The sequence below is a fragment of the Oryzias melastigma genome, unplaced genomic scaffold, assembly GCF_002922805.2.
Source record: "Oryzias melastigma strain HK-1 unplaced genomic scaffold, ASM292280v2 sc00231, whole genome shotgun sequence".
NCBI classification, from domain to species: Eukaryota; Metazoa; Chordata; class Actinopteri; order Beloniformes; family Adrianichthyidae; genus Oryzias; species Oryzias melastigma.
The window spans coordinates 71,918-86,433 of NW_023416884.1; the positions used below are offsets into that span (position 1 = coordinate 71,918).

A 14,516-nucleotide genomic window follows, 5' to 3' on the forward strand; every position below is an offset into this window, starting at 1 on the left:
CCAAAATTGTGGCTTTAATAATCCCCATACTGGTCACAAACACTATCCTGTTACATGCACCGTTTGTCAATAAGCCACATCTGTTGTAAGTTGGCTTAATTGACAGAAAGTGACGACATTAGAAAGCACCAAAATAGTGCTAAGCTAGCGATTTTGTTTTCCTGTGTACAGCGGTATTCTTCTTAGCCGCCAACAATCTTCTTTTAAACAACATGAAATTCCTGTTATAAGTGATGTGCAAAAACTAAAGCAATAAAAAGACAAGCTGCTGGATGACCTCCTAGTTGTCGCACTACAATGACACGCTAGTGGTGAACACCGCTCACGTACTGTGAAAACAAACCGCTCAGTGGAAGCTAGGCTTTAGCTGACAATATTCCATCCATATATCTTTAGAATCCCTTTTTTGGCTTATCACAACTACTGTTGGACAACACTTTCCGAACAGGTCGCCAGTCCCAAGTACTCTCACACGGGGACAAATAAGAGTGACTAATTAACCTATGAAGCATGTTTTTGGACTGAAGCCTACGTACTCAGAGAAAAGCCAAACATGCAATGAGAACTCTAGACAGAAAGGTCCCAGCTGGGATTCAAACTCCAGCTTAGAGTCAATCTTCAAACCTCATTTTCCCCCCAAAACATCTCATTTTAATTGCTTCCCTGTAGAATGGAAATCTGATTAGAATAACCTTTATACACATTCAAACACATTTAGGCCTTCAATGAAGGCTTTGCAGGCCCTGATGGTACATCACTGCTTAAAACACATTCAAATGGCTTTTGACGGTTTATTTTTTTGCGTGTGTCTCCTGTATTTGGTATCATTTTAGCTCACAAATTTCAGAAATGCTGTAAATTTTATGACTATTCAATCCTACTGTTACTGTTTATCTGTTAACAGTCATAGTTAGTGATGTTGCAGTTGCAACTAGGTTAAAAAAAAGACTCAAAATGACCCACTGTACAGATGACCTCACTTGGCAGAAATGTTTGTTCCTCCCTTTAAGCTGCTGTTCAGGCGAGCATACCGAAACCTCCCAGCAGACCCGCAAACTCATCACAGATGTGAAGCTGTTTTTAATGCCTGAGCTGGAGGAGGTGGAGGGGCAGCGGATGACCAGCGTCCACGCAGGAACGGCGCTCGGGGTTTGTTTGCACAGACAAGGAGGGTGACGCCTGAGACAGATGTGTCTCACCCAGCTGTGGAGGTGTTTGTGTGAAGCAGTCTGTCACTTCACAGAACACAGAGCTCCTTGTTCTGCCTGAGAAGGTGACGGGCCGCAGACGGCGCTCCGTAATGTCTTGCTCGCTGCTGAACCCCTGACCCGCTACGCCGTTCGACACCCAACATGCATGGACTCATAATTGTTTTGGACCTCGGTTGTTCTCACCGCCTGATCTGTGATCAACCTAGGAAATGATGCATGGAGGCTTTAGGGGAAATGTGTTAGAACCAAGTCGTAAAAACATTTGAAACTACTTTAAATGGACAAGTGGGATCTGCATAGAAAAAAAAAATAACTCCAGAAGAATGTTTCCTCTGATAACCCCCTTCGTTTGACAGGTGCAGGTGTACCACGGTCCAACCTGGGTCAATGAACTCGGTCCACTACAGTGTAAATCAGGGGACTGCGGCCCATTAAACTATTTAATCTGTCCCGCCAAAATAGAATAAATTATATTGATAATCTTAATTATTTTCCCTGCATTTCCATCCCTCTATAGGCAATTCAATATAGAAACATTGACCTCTACTAGAAAATATCCTGCATTCATGTACTTTTTTTTTAATTTGTTGTTTTTCTGAAGTTAATGTGTAATTTCTGGGTCAGGCAGGCATTTTTCCCATCATCCCATTGGTGCAGTTGTCACTAAAATGAGGAAAAAAGTACCAATTTTGAAATAAAAGCCTCAAAATGTTCTGTTTTGAAATATATTAATGTTTATCCAAAATTAGCATGTCTTTGTCGTGATCTCATGTTATTTCCAGCAAAGCACACCACACATTTACTCCTGTTTCTGCCCTTTTGTCAAATTTTAGAACCTTTTTAGGCTTATAAACCAAAATGTTTGCTAACCTCTGGTGTGAATGCTTTGCAAACTACATTAGAGGACAATAGGGGTGAAATATGTGGCAAAATATGTGACAAAATGTGAATAAAAAATAAAAACAACCCCCAGAGAAAAAATGAAACTTAAATCTCAACATGGCTGAAAAATGTCTTTTAATGAGGTGAAAGCAGAGGTGCTATCAGAGCTCAAAACTAATTTTAAATCTCTAATTTTCTCCTTTTTGTTCAGTCTTGTTTGAAGCAACAGCGTCACCTATAGAGCAACTTTATAACTGCATGACTTTCTGAGTGATTTGTTCCACTTTGACCCTTATGTTGTGTTTGGATCAAGCTGATTCGCTGTGGTGACCCCATATGGGATATAGGATGATGTTTGGGTCAAAATTGACCCATTTTTATGCCCAAATACAATTTAAGGGTCAATAAGTCTGCATAGAGCAAACCAAATGATGAAATGATAAAACGCCCCACATATTTGACGTAAATCTTTTTAAATGATGTACCGAAGATTCAAAACTATTATTATTAATCAACTTTGCATGGCAGTTATCATCTAAAACATTCAGTCATTTTTTTAAAGAAAAAAAACACTTCTGAGGAGAAAACCTGTTATTCCATTGTCTGCTATTGTATTTTGATTTTTAGTTATTTATTAAACAAGGATAAATAATTCATTTTGTCTCTTGTTCTCTTTCCATCTTGTTTCCTAGACACACAGAATATCCAACGTTCCTCTTTCCATCATGTTGGCCAACTCCCTAGTGTTCCTGTCAAAGATCCGACATTAAAATTCCCTATTTCACTCCGATCTTTCCTTTTCTCTTCTTCCACCAGCAGCGCTCCAATTTCCACTGACACCATGTAGGTCGACAGCACCATCCTCCATGAGAGTTCTCTTCAGGGTCAGAATAACCATTCTTTCTCTGATACCATGTTTTTGATAATCCTAGCTTTTTTTCATTGTATTTTTGTAGTATTGCAAGTTATTTAAATTGACCAATCAAATGTCTCAGTAAAAGTAGGTGGACTTTGAAGCGTTTTATTATAGTAAAAGGGGTGTGGCCTTTTAACAAGCCGACTCCTGGTTGGAGAGAGAGGTTGCCATAGAAATGTGACTCAGACCGGCTCGGACCAATCGCTGCTTACTGACAATTTCTGGTTCCCACAGGGCGAAGGCCGTGTCGCGAAAAAAAATGCTGACTGAATCGGCTTCATTTGGTTGGAACCGGAAGTAAGTAATATTCTGTGGGTGATGTCACACTTGCTCGGTCCAGTTTACAACATGAATGAATCCGTCTTCAGAGCTAAATAAACCTTCTTGTGTTTTTTTGAACAAAAGCACAACCAAAGGCTGAAATGCTTCTACAGAGTTAAATTGGGGCCAATATTATTTGAAACCCAAATAAATTAAATTGAAAAAATAATGGTGTTTGGTCAAAAAAATATAAATGCCCAAAACTTTTTATTTGAAAGTAAACTCAGTTATTTTGAGCTTCAAATGTTCTGTTTTTTAGGTTTAAAAACTCAAAATTTCAATTTCAAAACTTTTTTTTTCACTCTCAAATCCTTTTTTCCGTTACAAAAGTTACAAAAGTTTTGGCCCCATTGTGGCGCATCAAAATTGATGAGGGTGGTAACTTCAGTCCTGGTGCATTAAGAGACTCTGAAAACTGTATTAATTACTATCAGAAAAATGGCTGTTAAGTCTGTATTATCATAGTCTAAAGTTGTACCAAGATGGGTCTAAAAAAACAGAGTTTTATCGCGTATTAACTGTGCATCCAAACACTGTTCTAAAACCCAAAAAATAAGTTGAAATTTTGAGTTTTGAAACCTAAAAAACAGCACATTTGAAGCTGAAAATAACTAGGTTTATTTTCAAATAGCAAAAAGTTATGGACATTTATAGTTTTTATTTTTGACCAAAGACCAATATTTTTTTCAATTGGATTTTTTGGGTTTCAAATAATATTGGCCCCGATTTAACTCCACATGTTTCTCACAGATCCTGCTGGAATTCCAAAGGTTGTCTGACTGGGAGAAGATAAAAGAGTCACCAGCAGGGGGAGCCACCCACTCTTGTGTTCGTGCTGGTGAGACCGCTCAGTCAAGAACAAGGATGCAACCTCCATCAGGCTGATGTCACTGAAAAGGAGGAAAATAACCACAATAAAAACGAATAATCAAAATTTGTCAGCTTTTTTCATCTAGAGTTACCCAGTAGTTTTCAAAGCTCACTTTAGATTTATTTTTGTCATAACTTTTAGCATGCTAATCGAAACACCAGGATAGTTTTATTAAATGATGCCGTTCATCCTTTTCTTTTTAAAATGAAGACACAAAGAAACTAGTTACCAAAATATGATGCACTGTTTTGTTTTTTATTACTCAGTAAAGTATCATTTGTTCTGTAAAATACTGTAGTGTTTTCACTGTATCCTGGAAAACAATTGAAACATACACACGTTTGAAAACTGTACACAACCTAAATCCTTCTTTCATGTTCAATGAAAGCATTGATTTGTGTGCAGTAACAAACTGCAATTAGTGAACAGAAATTACATTTCAAGGAAAGAAATGCTGTAAGATTTGTACTAATTATATTTCTGAAAGTTTATTTGAAGCTTAGTCTCAATCAGTATTTTTGAGACCCATCTTTAGAATTTTATGCTTTCATGCTAAAAGGAAACAAGTTCTCATATCAGTCTGGAAGGTTTGGATCAGAAGAGACTTGTTTTTTACAGAAATGGCCAACCAAATAAAATTCAAATGAATAAATGTCCCATAAATATGACTTAATATCACTTAAAAAGCAAGAAATTAGGAAAATAGATGTGCCTGTGCAACATATATATTTTTTTATTCCAATTTGCATCAAAATGAATCATGACAATGTGGTTATTTGGTTTGTTGATTCGTAGATTTTTATTTCAAAACTATATTTTGGGCTTCTCCTTCTGTGACACACTACCTCTCCAGCAGATTTGCTCACACAGGACTAACGTACATTACCAGTTAGCAATGGTTCGGGTAAACCGCGGCCCATGTGGCCCAGTATTTTACAGGGGTGTAGGAAAAAAATAGATTTTCGCGATTTTACATTTGACGATACTTGTATTAATTAAAAATATTGACAAGATGATATTTAATTAATTATTAATGAGCGTCCTTTCGCCTCTTACTTTTGTTTCCACCTAAACCCCGACCACTAGTTGGCAGAGCAGCACACTGAGCCTTTGAGCAGCTTCTACACCACGACCAAAACAACAAGATGTTGCGAGAACCAGCCTGTGTTAAATGTTCAGTCAGTCTCGCACTTTTTGTTGCTTGAAGACATGAACTACTTAGATTTTACTTGGGATGGGTACCGAATCGAAACGGGGAAAATAAGGAAAATTTGTTCTGATATAGTCTTGGAATTCATTGACAGGCGTATTGTATCGTGGGATTGTATCGTGATACGTTTCATATCGCCAGACTCAATTATTTAAGCAGGACCCTCCTCTGTACTGGTAGGGCTCAACACGAAAATGCTGAACCTCCATTTTCACATTTGCTGCATCGCCATGTGACTTCTGAGGTATGCCTGCAACAAAAATGAATGTAATTGGCAAATACAGAATTAGAGAAAAACAGTCCAAAAGGCCCAGAAGTCGTCCTGGTCAAGTGTGGTGTCTGGTTTAGCTGTTTCTATCATTGCCTGATGAAGTATATAGTCACTGCTTATTGTTTGGACTGTTTTAGAAACAGCAAACGTGTTTTTTTTTTCTGAGGAGAGCTCAGTTGTTGCCATGTTGAATGGTCCAAGAACTTCTATGGACAAAGAAACATTAGTGCCCATAGATGTGATAGCAACTGGCACTGGTTCGTGCAACTGTTACAGAACCTGGTGTCTTAAATGTCACATGAAGGGATTTTCTCTTGATACTTTTCCAGGAAAATCAACTCTTACCAAACATATAAAAACAAAGGTTGCTGATACTCAGATAAAGGTAGAAGCATGTGTACCAACATCTACTGTCATTGGATAGTCAGTCACAAACCAATACTTTTGATAGCTATCTATGGAGCTAGAAAAAGAGAGCAAAGTAATGATATAGGGTAAACCCAGAGATCTGGTGCTGCTGATTTGCTATCAAGAACGTCTTTCTCAATTGTTTCCTCAGGCCTGCATGAGTACACAAGGTGGCGAGCTCCAGATCCTCTCTAGATAAACTTCAGATGTTACAACAGTGAGAATGTTTAAGAGAACTTCATGTCATCCACGCTCAGTTTGCTGCAGAAAATAGTGGACAATAAAAAAACAAACAAAGTGATGTAAATTGTTGTGTTGTGAGATAGCATGTTTCTGATAAAATCAAAGTGAACTGACCACTTGAGCTGATCATTAACAGACCAGTCCCACACAGAGATAGGAGATGTGTGTGTTTAGGATTGGATAACCTGCAGATAAAGCACGTCAGAGGACACCAAGCTCTTTCTGATGTGGACTTATTACAAAATGTAAAAGTCAACAGTTTTATAAGTGAAGATACATGGTTGTGATTAAACATAAAACCCTAGAAAAGAAACAAAGTGTGTTGATGTTAATACAGTCATCAAAACGTTCCAACAAAAGGAAAGTTTTTCATGTATTTATTTTGAAGTCAAATCGATTGACTGATTCCATCCATCCATTTTTTTGACCGCTTAATCCCGTTCGGGGTCGCGGGGTGCCGGAGCCTAACCCGGCTGCTGATGGGCGAAGGCGGGGTACACCCTGGACAGGTCGCCAGTCCGTCGCAGGGCCTCAATCACACACCCATTCACTCTCACATCCACACCTAGGGGCAATGTAGAGTCACCAATTAACCTATGAGATTGACTGATTGCTTTAAGCTAAAAATAAGGTTACAGACTTTTAGAATGCATTACTTAACTGTGAGATTATGAAACGACTTTTTTAAAGCTTTGTAAATAAATAGTGATAATATTAATCATATCGTCTACTTTGACATTTATACTTTTATTTTTTTAAATCTTGTGTAAAATAATTTATCTGACCCAGATGAAGATTATTATATATGTTTATAGCGTTTGTAGTTTGCACAGCTTTTATCTGCCTGGACTTCAAACCTGTTAATTTTACATTTTTAAATAAAGTTACTTTCAAATTCGAATCACCTGACTTTCAGAATAAACTTTAAACTGTTGCTTTACGCCGTAACGCCACATAAATTCCTTCTTTAGACTTTAAATATTAGTACGGAGGGTCAATTACTGTAGTGATAACTGCATAATCGCACACATTTGGCGCAAATCGGCGGTCTGTGGTTCGGTCGGTCCATACTATTATTAGAGGGTGCTTTTATTGTGAAAATTTAAAAAGGAAGTTAGGTCATTGTCGTAACAAAAAACAGGAAGTTTATAAACTTGGATAACTCGGGTGATTTGGGAGTCATTGGAGTCACAGTTTGTTAACAGAGTGGTAGTGTATCGAGAGTAGCAGTGGACCAGTAAGGTAAAGACCAGAACCGAACCAGAACTTAAGCGCTGTAGCGCTGTTTTCTGTCGGCGTTATGCTAGTATCATGCAGACGAGGGGACACAGTCAGCTGCTGCTCTTTCACTTTAGTATTATTATTATTTTTTTTTTCATGGGATGAACTAAAAATTGTGTTTGAGTGCGAGTCTTTGATGTTTCTACTATTTTAGTCTGAAACAGTCGAAATAAACAAACATAGAAATGCGTGTCAAAGGTCATTGCACCTACGGAAACTAGTAATAACTGTCAAATATAGTGTATGAGGTTATAGGTCAGCGTGGTGATTACAAAACACGACAGTAATGTCCCCACACGACAGAAATGGATTCTATATGAAAAAATGTAAAACCAGGGAGGAACCTTTCAAAGTAAAGGGTTTTTTTTTTGCACAGACTTAATAATAATCTAATTATTGTGCATTTTATATAAAACAAAAATGTTTTTACAATTAATATGTGAAGTTTATTTGTACTGAATTGAGTATTTGTAAGGTTTGACTGATTGATTTTAATATTATATTGAAATTACAATAATTAAAAGGAGTGGGTTTAACGATTCAATTCACATAATAATTTGTGGTTGCCAATCCGATTCATAGTCAATTTTTATTCATTTTGAACGATCAGATTCACTGACCTAAAATTGATTTTGAAAATCTCCATCCCAAACTTCCACCTGTGTGAGTCGGAGATAAATACCTGGTACTGGACAGTGCAGGTGAAGTTTAGCAGATTTCTTGCAAGATAATCAAGCGTAAATGAAATGTGTACAAACAAACAAGTAAATAAGAATGAATATTAAATCCATTCACATTTTAGTTTAATAAAGTTCAACCCACTGTTGTTTTTCCACATCAGAATAATCATTATTGGAACATTCTACCACACTGTATGGTCACATCATGTCTTTGCTAAATCTAAAGTGGACTGTCATGATGATTGATCAGCATTTTGACTCAATCCAAATAATATTTTCTAAGATTGATAATCAATTTATCTAATTTTAAGATGATTTTTGTAATGGTAGAGTATGATTTTATTAGTAACTCTCCACAGACAGATAGATCTGGTTGGTTTGTAAGAACAGAAATCGATTAGTCAAATAATCATGACACCCGTATTAACTATTTAAATGGATTTGAACAAACATTATGGCAACTTTAATTTATGTATATATTTTCCTTTGAAAGGGAACTTTTTCAAATATCACATGTGCACTCTGAAGCGCTTTGTGTTTTCATGAGTTACACAAACATTTGTTTCTTTGTGGTAACAAGGACATTTTGATGTATGTTTAAAAACGTTTTTTTTTTTGCCTTCACACTGCAATAAAGTGAATCAGTGTGGACACATTTTCTCTTATACAATCAAAATAAAAAATAGTGGTTTGATTAAATAGGTTAAAAATTATTATAATCTCATATTTAGATGTATTTGCTGTTTTCATTGTTTCACTGCTGTTTGTTTTTCCCTTGCTTTTTTATTTTTTATTTTTTTTGCCGTGTTCCATTCTTGTAGAGAATCAGCAACAGAGTTAATACATGAAAACTTAACAAAATGTAAAATTAAACACAATTAATCCTCTTATTATTTTAGAGAAAGTTGAATGTTTTGAATTTAATGTTTATATCAAAAGTGGACCCCAAAAACAGCACACTGAATTAACTTTTTTTTTAATGATTTTTTTTTTTAATCTTCACTGGTGTCTGTGGCAGACATAAAATCCTGTCCACCTTTGTCATGGGAGGGATCACACATCGATATAAGGGTGTGGTCATCTGGACCCCATAAGAGAGCACGAGGGTAAAGGGGCTTTTTATTTGCAGGTGTAGCTCCTGTAGCCTGAAGAAGATGAAGTACCAAATAGCAGACTTCCCCAGCGGGCCACTGGATGTTTATAGGAAGAAGGCTTCCTTCGACTGGAAGGAAATGCTCCGCTTCATTGATGAAGATGAAGTCCTCCAGTTCAAGGTGAGCTCTGCTCCTGCTGATGATCTGCACTGACAGTTCAGTCTCACTTGTCGGTAAACATGAGGTAAAGGTGAATTTTAAGACTATTTAGGTTCAGGTGAAGCTTTAAAGCATCAAAGTCCTGTTATTGCAGAAAAATGTAAAAGAAAAATGTTGAATTCAAGGTTGAATTTTCCAAATTTATTAAAAGAAAATCTTTTTTTTTTTTAATAATCAAACTGTTTTATAAAATATACAGGTTTCAGTCTACATTGCTTTATTCACTTACAAGGATGATGTTTTCTTCGTTGTGTTTTTGTCCAGAACTTTCAAGTCAATACTTTTCCAGTTGATTAACCCTTGTGCTATCCTAGCCATGTTTACATTATAAGTGGGGTCATCTGGACCCCACAAGACATGGGGTCATGGGAGGAATCACACAATATAAGGGTTAGGTCATATGGACTCCATAAGATAGCACAAGAGCAAAAATAGATTTTTTTTTTTTTAATCTGGACTTGATGGAACTTTTCATGGTTGGATCAATCTCCCCATAAAATGTGTCGGAGAATAAAAGTATATATTTTTTAAGTCTCACAACAGTGTTTAATGTGGTGCCTTTTGTTTTTGTGTCTAACTGTTCTGAACTCTTCATGCAGGACTACATCTTCAAGACTCTGGAGAACGATCCTCTGTTTGCCCGTCAGCCAGGAGAAGACGTCTCTTTAGAGAAAGCAAGAGAGTTGAACTTTCTCAGGTGAACACATGTGAGGAATAATTGAAGTTCTTGTTTACAAGTTTTTCCATACAAGACATTTTCAAAACCTTCAGGGTGAAGCAACTTTTTCGCTACAATTTCCTGACAAATGAAGAAGCGATGGCGAACCCCTGGAAACTGATAGTCCTGGAGGACTGCCTCGGCATGTACGACTGGTCCTGCCTCGCCAAGTTCTTCCTTAACAAAGCAGTGAGTCAGAATGAGTGGATTATTAGTCACTTTGCATTACACGATCTGATTGACCAGGTGATGAGACCTGCTTTACCTAGAAACATTTTAGAATGTATTTTATGTCTAAAGTAGAGCTAGGACCAAGACAAAATACCACATTGTTCCCCCTGAATCTGTGGTTTGATTATATGCAGAATTCTCCCCTACAGTACGATTGTGTAGACTTGAAGTGTTTATACCCACTCCTATAAAGTTGTGATTTGTTTGAAATTTCAGAAAAAATATAAGAAATTGCATGATTTTTATTGAATTGGTCAAAGCATAAATCAAATTATGAACTTGTGCACCATTTCAGAAATGTGGAGGTAAAACCCAGTAACAGTTTTGTTGTTAATTTTTTGTAAAATTTTAATTTCAGATGTTTGGCGGAACCATTGCTAATTCAGGGTCAAGCAGACATAAAAAATTTGTTGAAAGCACCGAAGACATGACGGTAAGATAAAAGATTAAGCAGTTACTGGTTGGTTTTAAAGCACCTGCCTATGGTGGTCCTCAAGGTCTCCCCTGTTCAACCAGGAGGCCCAAACTTTTTACAAAGACACAGAAAACCACAACTCCTACACAAAAATAAAATTTTACTTCGTTGTCACACACCTGGGCATTTAACTCTTTCCCTGGGGGAGAGGTGAGCTGCAGACACAGCCGCCCTCGGGAACCATTTGATGGTTTAATGCCCCAATCCAAATGACCTAATGCAGAGTGTGAAGCAGAGAGGCATTCTTTAGAGTCTTTGATATGACTTGGCCTGGATTTGAACTCAAGACGTTCTAGTCTAAGGGCTGACACTCTCCACAGGGCCACTGAGCTAATAGTGAAAAACAACAACATGGAAACATATTAGATTTCCCAAAATAATATAGAAAAGTTGCATTACCTGCAATAATGCTAGTGTGAATGCTTTTTGCTGAAAGTAGTCCTGAAGATATTAAAGATTTTTTGCTAAAAATTGTGACATAATTTACTTTCACTGCTGAAGGATTTACTGAAAATGCAAAAGCTATTTGCAAAATGTTAAATTTGCCAAAAGACTTGTAAATTTTGTTAAATAACTATGAAAGAGTGCTGAAGTCTATCTAAATTTCTGAAAAATTTGTAGTCAAAGTGCTTAAAAAATACCTAATCCTTGCTAATTTTGCAAAAATATTCAGTGTGTTGCTTAAATATGAGCTAAACTCCAAGTTAGCCCAAAAAACCAGTAGATGCCAAATTAGCCAAAAAAGCTAGCTCGTTGCTTAAATACTAGCTAAACTCCAAAATAGCCTAAAGTTCCACATTAAACTAAATTAGCCAAAAATGTTAGCCTGTTGCTAAAATAGTGCTAAGGAGAGTCTAAAGCAATATCTGAAAGACAGAGCTTGTATTCCATGGCAGCACTACGACGATGCATGATCACCTGAAGAGGAAACACTCTGTGACTGAGTTAGATAACGCTGAAGAGGGATCTTTGTCTAGGTAAGCTAAGCTAACATTAGCCCAAACAGAAAGCAAACTTATTAGCTAAATATTTTCTGTGCATCCCTGCAATCTCTACCACATTCTGCTGAAGGGAACACCTGCTCTCAAAAGAGACCAAGTCTTTACATTCAGTTTATGAATAATTTGATTAGTTGACTAATCTAAAAAAAACAACTAGATATTAATCGAGAAAGGAAATAATTGTTTGTTGCATCAAAAACACCTGAAACATTGTGTAAAGATGATATATCAAAGGAAGTTATTTTAAAAGTATATTGTTCCTGTTGAACAAACAGTGGTATCACTAGAGGACCAACATTGGGTAGTTCTGCATGTGAGGAACATTTGATCAATGATTCCTGAGTTTATCCTCAAATAAACTTTGCTGCCTTTGAATGACTTACCTTGTTATTCTCAGACCTTTGGCTGTTTCGCACTGACTGAGCTGAGTCATGGCAGCAACACCAGAGCCATGAGGACCACAGCCACTTATGACCCATCCACCCAGGTCAGCCTATAATCCCCACCGTCATCTCTGTATCATAGAGAATGAGGATTTTAAATCACATCTGCGACTACTTCTTCTTCTTTCTGGCTTGCTGTAGGAGTTTGTGATCAACTCTCCAGACTTTGAGGCAGCCAAGTTCTGGGTGGGAAACATGGGGAAGAATGCCACCCACACTGTGCTGTACGCCCAGCTCTACACACCGGACCAGGTCTGCCACGGCCTTCACTCCTTTGTCGTGCCGGTAAGATTCTGAAATCCAGCGGAGAAGTCAAAGGTCGGGGCCTGTTGTGGATCATGCACATGCATTTCTTTCATCGGAGGGGGGCTTTAAGTCACTTTTTGTCACAGATTCAATCAGGGTTCTCACATTCTTATTTATTTAATTATTTTAAGGTTTAGTTCTGTTTTGCAGCATCATCTGGAAAAATCTTAAAAAGACGGTGCTGTCGCTACAAAAAAGGAACAAAAAAATAATCGTTGGAACAATAGATTTAAAAAAATATATATTTGTTTTAAGGAAGATGGCCGAGCTTTAACACTCATATAACTCAAAATGTTTACAAAGGCATTTAATGTCAAATCCTTTTGTGGGATCATCCGCGTAGACAAACTTCTGTCTTGTGTTTGTTGGTTCACACAGCGTTAAGGCTTGCAGCAGAACTTCCTCACATTTTTTAGGGAAGTATAAAGTTTCTCGATGGCCTTCCTTCCTCTTGGAATCACACATGAATGTGAGCAGGAGACGTGTTTTGTTAGTACCAACCAAAAATTAGATATAGTGTTCCACTGGGCTCTGAGTTTGGACCATTTTCACTCTTGTTCATGAACGATTATGTAATTAGCAACAAATGTGTTTTTTTATGTTTATATTTGTCTTTAATAAAGCGTATGATTAAAGGAAATGGATATTTCTATTGGTTACTTCTTTTAAATGATTTTCATTCGGATCTACTTTTGTTTAATTTTGTTTGTTGAAACCTTGCAATTCTTCTAAAGACAAAGAGTTGAAATGAATTTATGAACCATGACTTAAGTACAGATATAGAGTCTGATAAAAGCAAAAAATGAAATCCTTACGGAGTCGGAGCCCTGTGGAACACCAGGACTAACTGTAGCAGAAAACCTTTTGATCTTCAAACATATCCAACATCAAAGGCTGCGAGCTTTTTGACCACTATTCCACAATGTTTATATTTTGTAGTTTTAATTTATTGGTGTTGATGTCTTGTTACAAAAGATGGTTTGATGTTCAACTCTTTGTGCTGCAGATCAGAGACCCAAAGACCTTGCTGGCGTTGCCGGGGGTTGTTGTTGGAGACATGGGAAAGAAACTGGGCCAGAACGGACTGGATAATGGGTCAGTGAGGGCAGAGACTGACACTTTTCTTTATTTTGGGGTATTTTGTTGTCTGGAAAGGGGAGAGGTTGGAAGACGGAATACAAACTGATGATTCATTTGTTAACGAACTGTGATTTTGGAATTTTTTACCCATAGGCATTTTTTTTCAACAGTTTTGAGTGTAAAGACTGATTTTTATTTATATCCATTGTGCACTGCAAGGAAACTGAGAGGCGTCCACATTAAAATATATATTTTAACTGAAAATGTGAGAATCATCATAACGTTTGTTCTCTTCCTAACAGGTTTGCGATGTTCCACAATGTGAGGATCCCGCGGGAAAACCTGCTGAACAAGACGGGAGACGTTACCCCTGATGGACGCTACATGACTCCGTACAAGGTCAGAATTCTACTGAACAACTGAGGGTTTTCTAACTTAACCCATGTTCTAGTTTGACCAGTGTTCTTCACAATTATCTGCTTCGTGTCTCAGAGAGAAAATTGGTCCTTCTGTGGTTTTAGACCTTTTAGGGATGTTAAAATTGATGGTAGGGTCTCACATCTGTGCAAAACTTTGTTGAAATTCTAGAAATGTCTAAAAAACGCAATTTTGCAAATTACACCGTTTCCATAAATCGTAATTATGCAAATAAAGA

At 37.2% G+C, this 14,516-nt stretch overlaps 1 protein-coding gene across 2 annotated transcripts in view; it reads left to right on the top strand.

The window, feature by feature from the left end:
- Positions 1-7,431: 7,431 nt before the first annotated feature.
- The window catches only part of acox3 (acyl-CoA oxidase 3, pristanoyl), a 14,255-nt gene continuing 7,170 nt past the window's right edge, over positions 7,432-14,516 (top strand). The window contains exons 1-9 of one of the 2 annotated variants that reach the window (XM_024262377.2): positions 7,432-7,575; positions 9,424-9,568; positions 10,207-10,304; positions 10,379-10,514; positions 10,915-10,989; positions 12,430-12,519; positions 12,617-12,760; positions 13,788-13,876; positions 14,164-14,260. In XM_024262377.2, coding sequence (XP_024118145.1) covers positions 9,449-9,568; positions 10,207-10,304; positions 10,379-10,514; positions 10,915-10,989; positions 12,430-12,519; positions 12,617-12,760; positions 13,788-13,876; positions 14,164-14,260 — 849 coding nt within the window. In that variant the 5' untranslated portion in view covers positions 7,432-7,575; positions 9,424-9,448. The remainder of the gene's footprint in view (positions 7,576-9,423; positions 9,569-10,206; positions 10,305-10,378; positions 10,515-10,914; positions 10,990-12,429; positions 12,520-12,616; positions 12,761-13,787; positions 13,877-14,163; positions 14,261-14,516) is intronic. The other variant, XM_024262379.2, reaches the window with a different exon arrangement.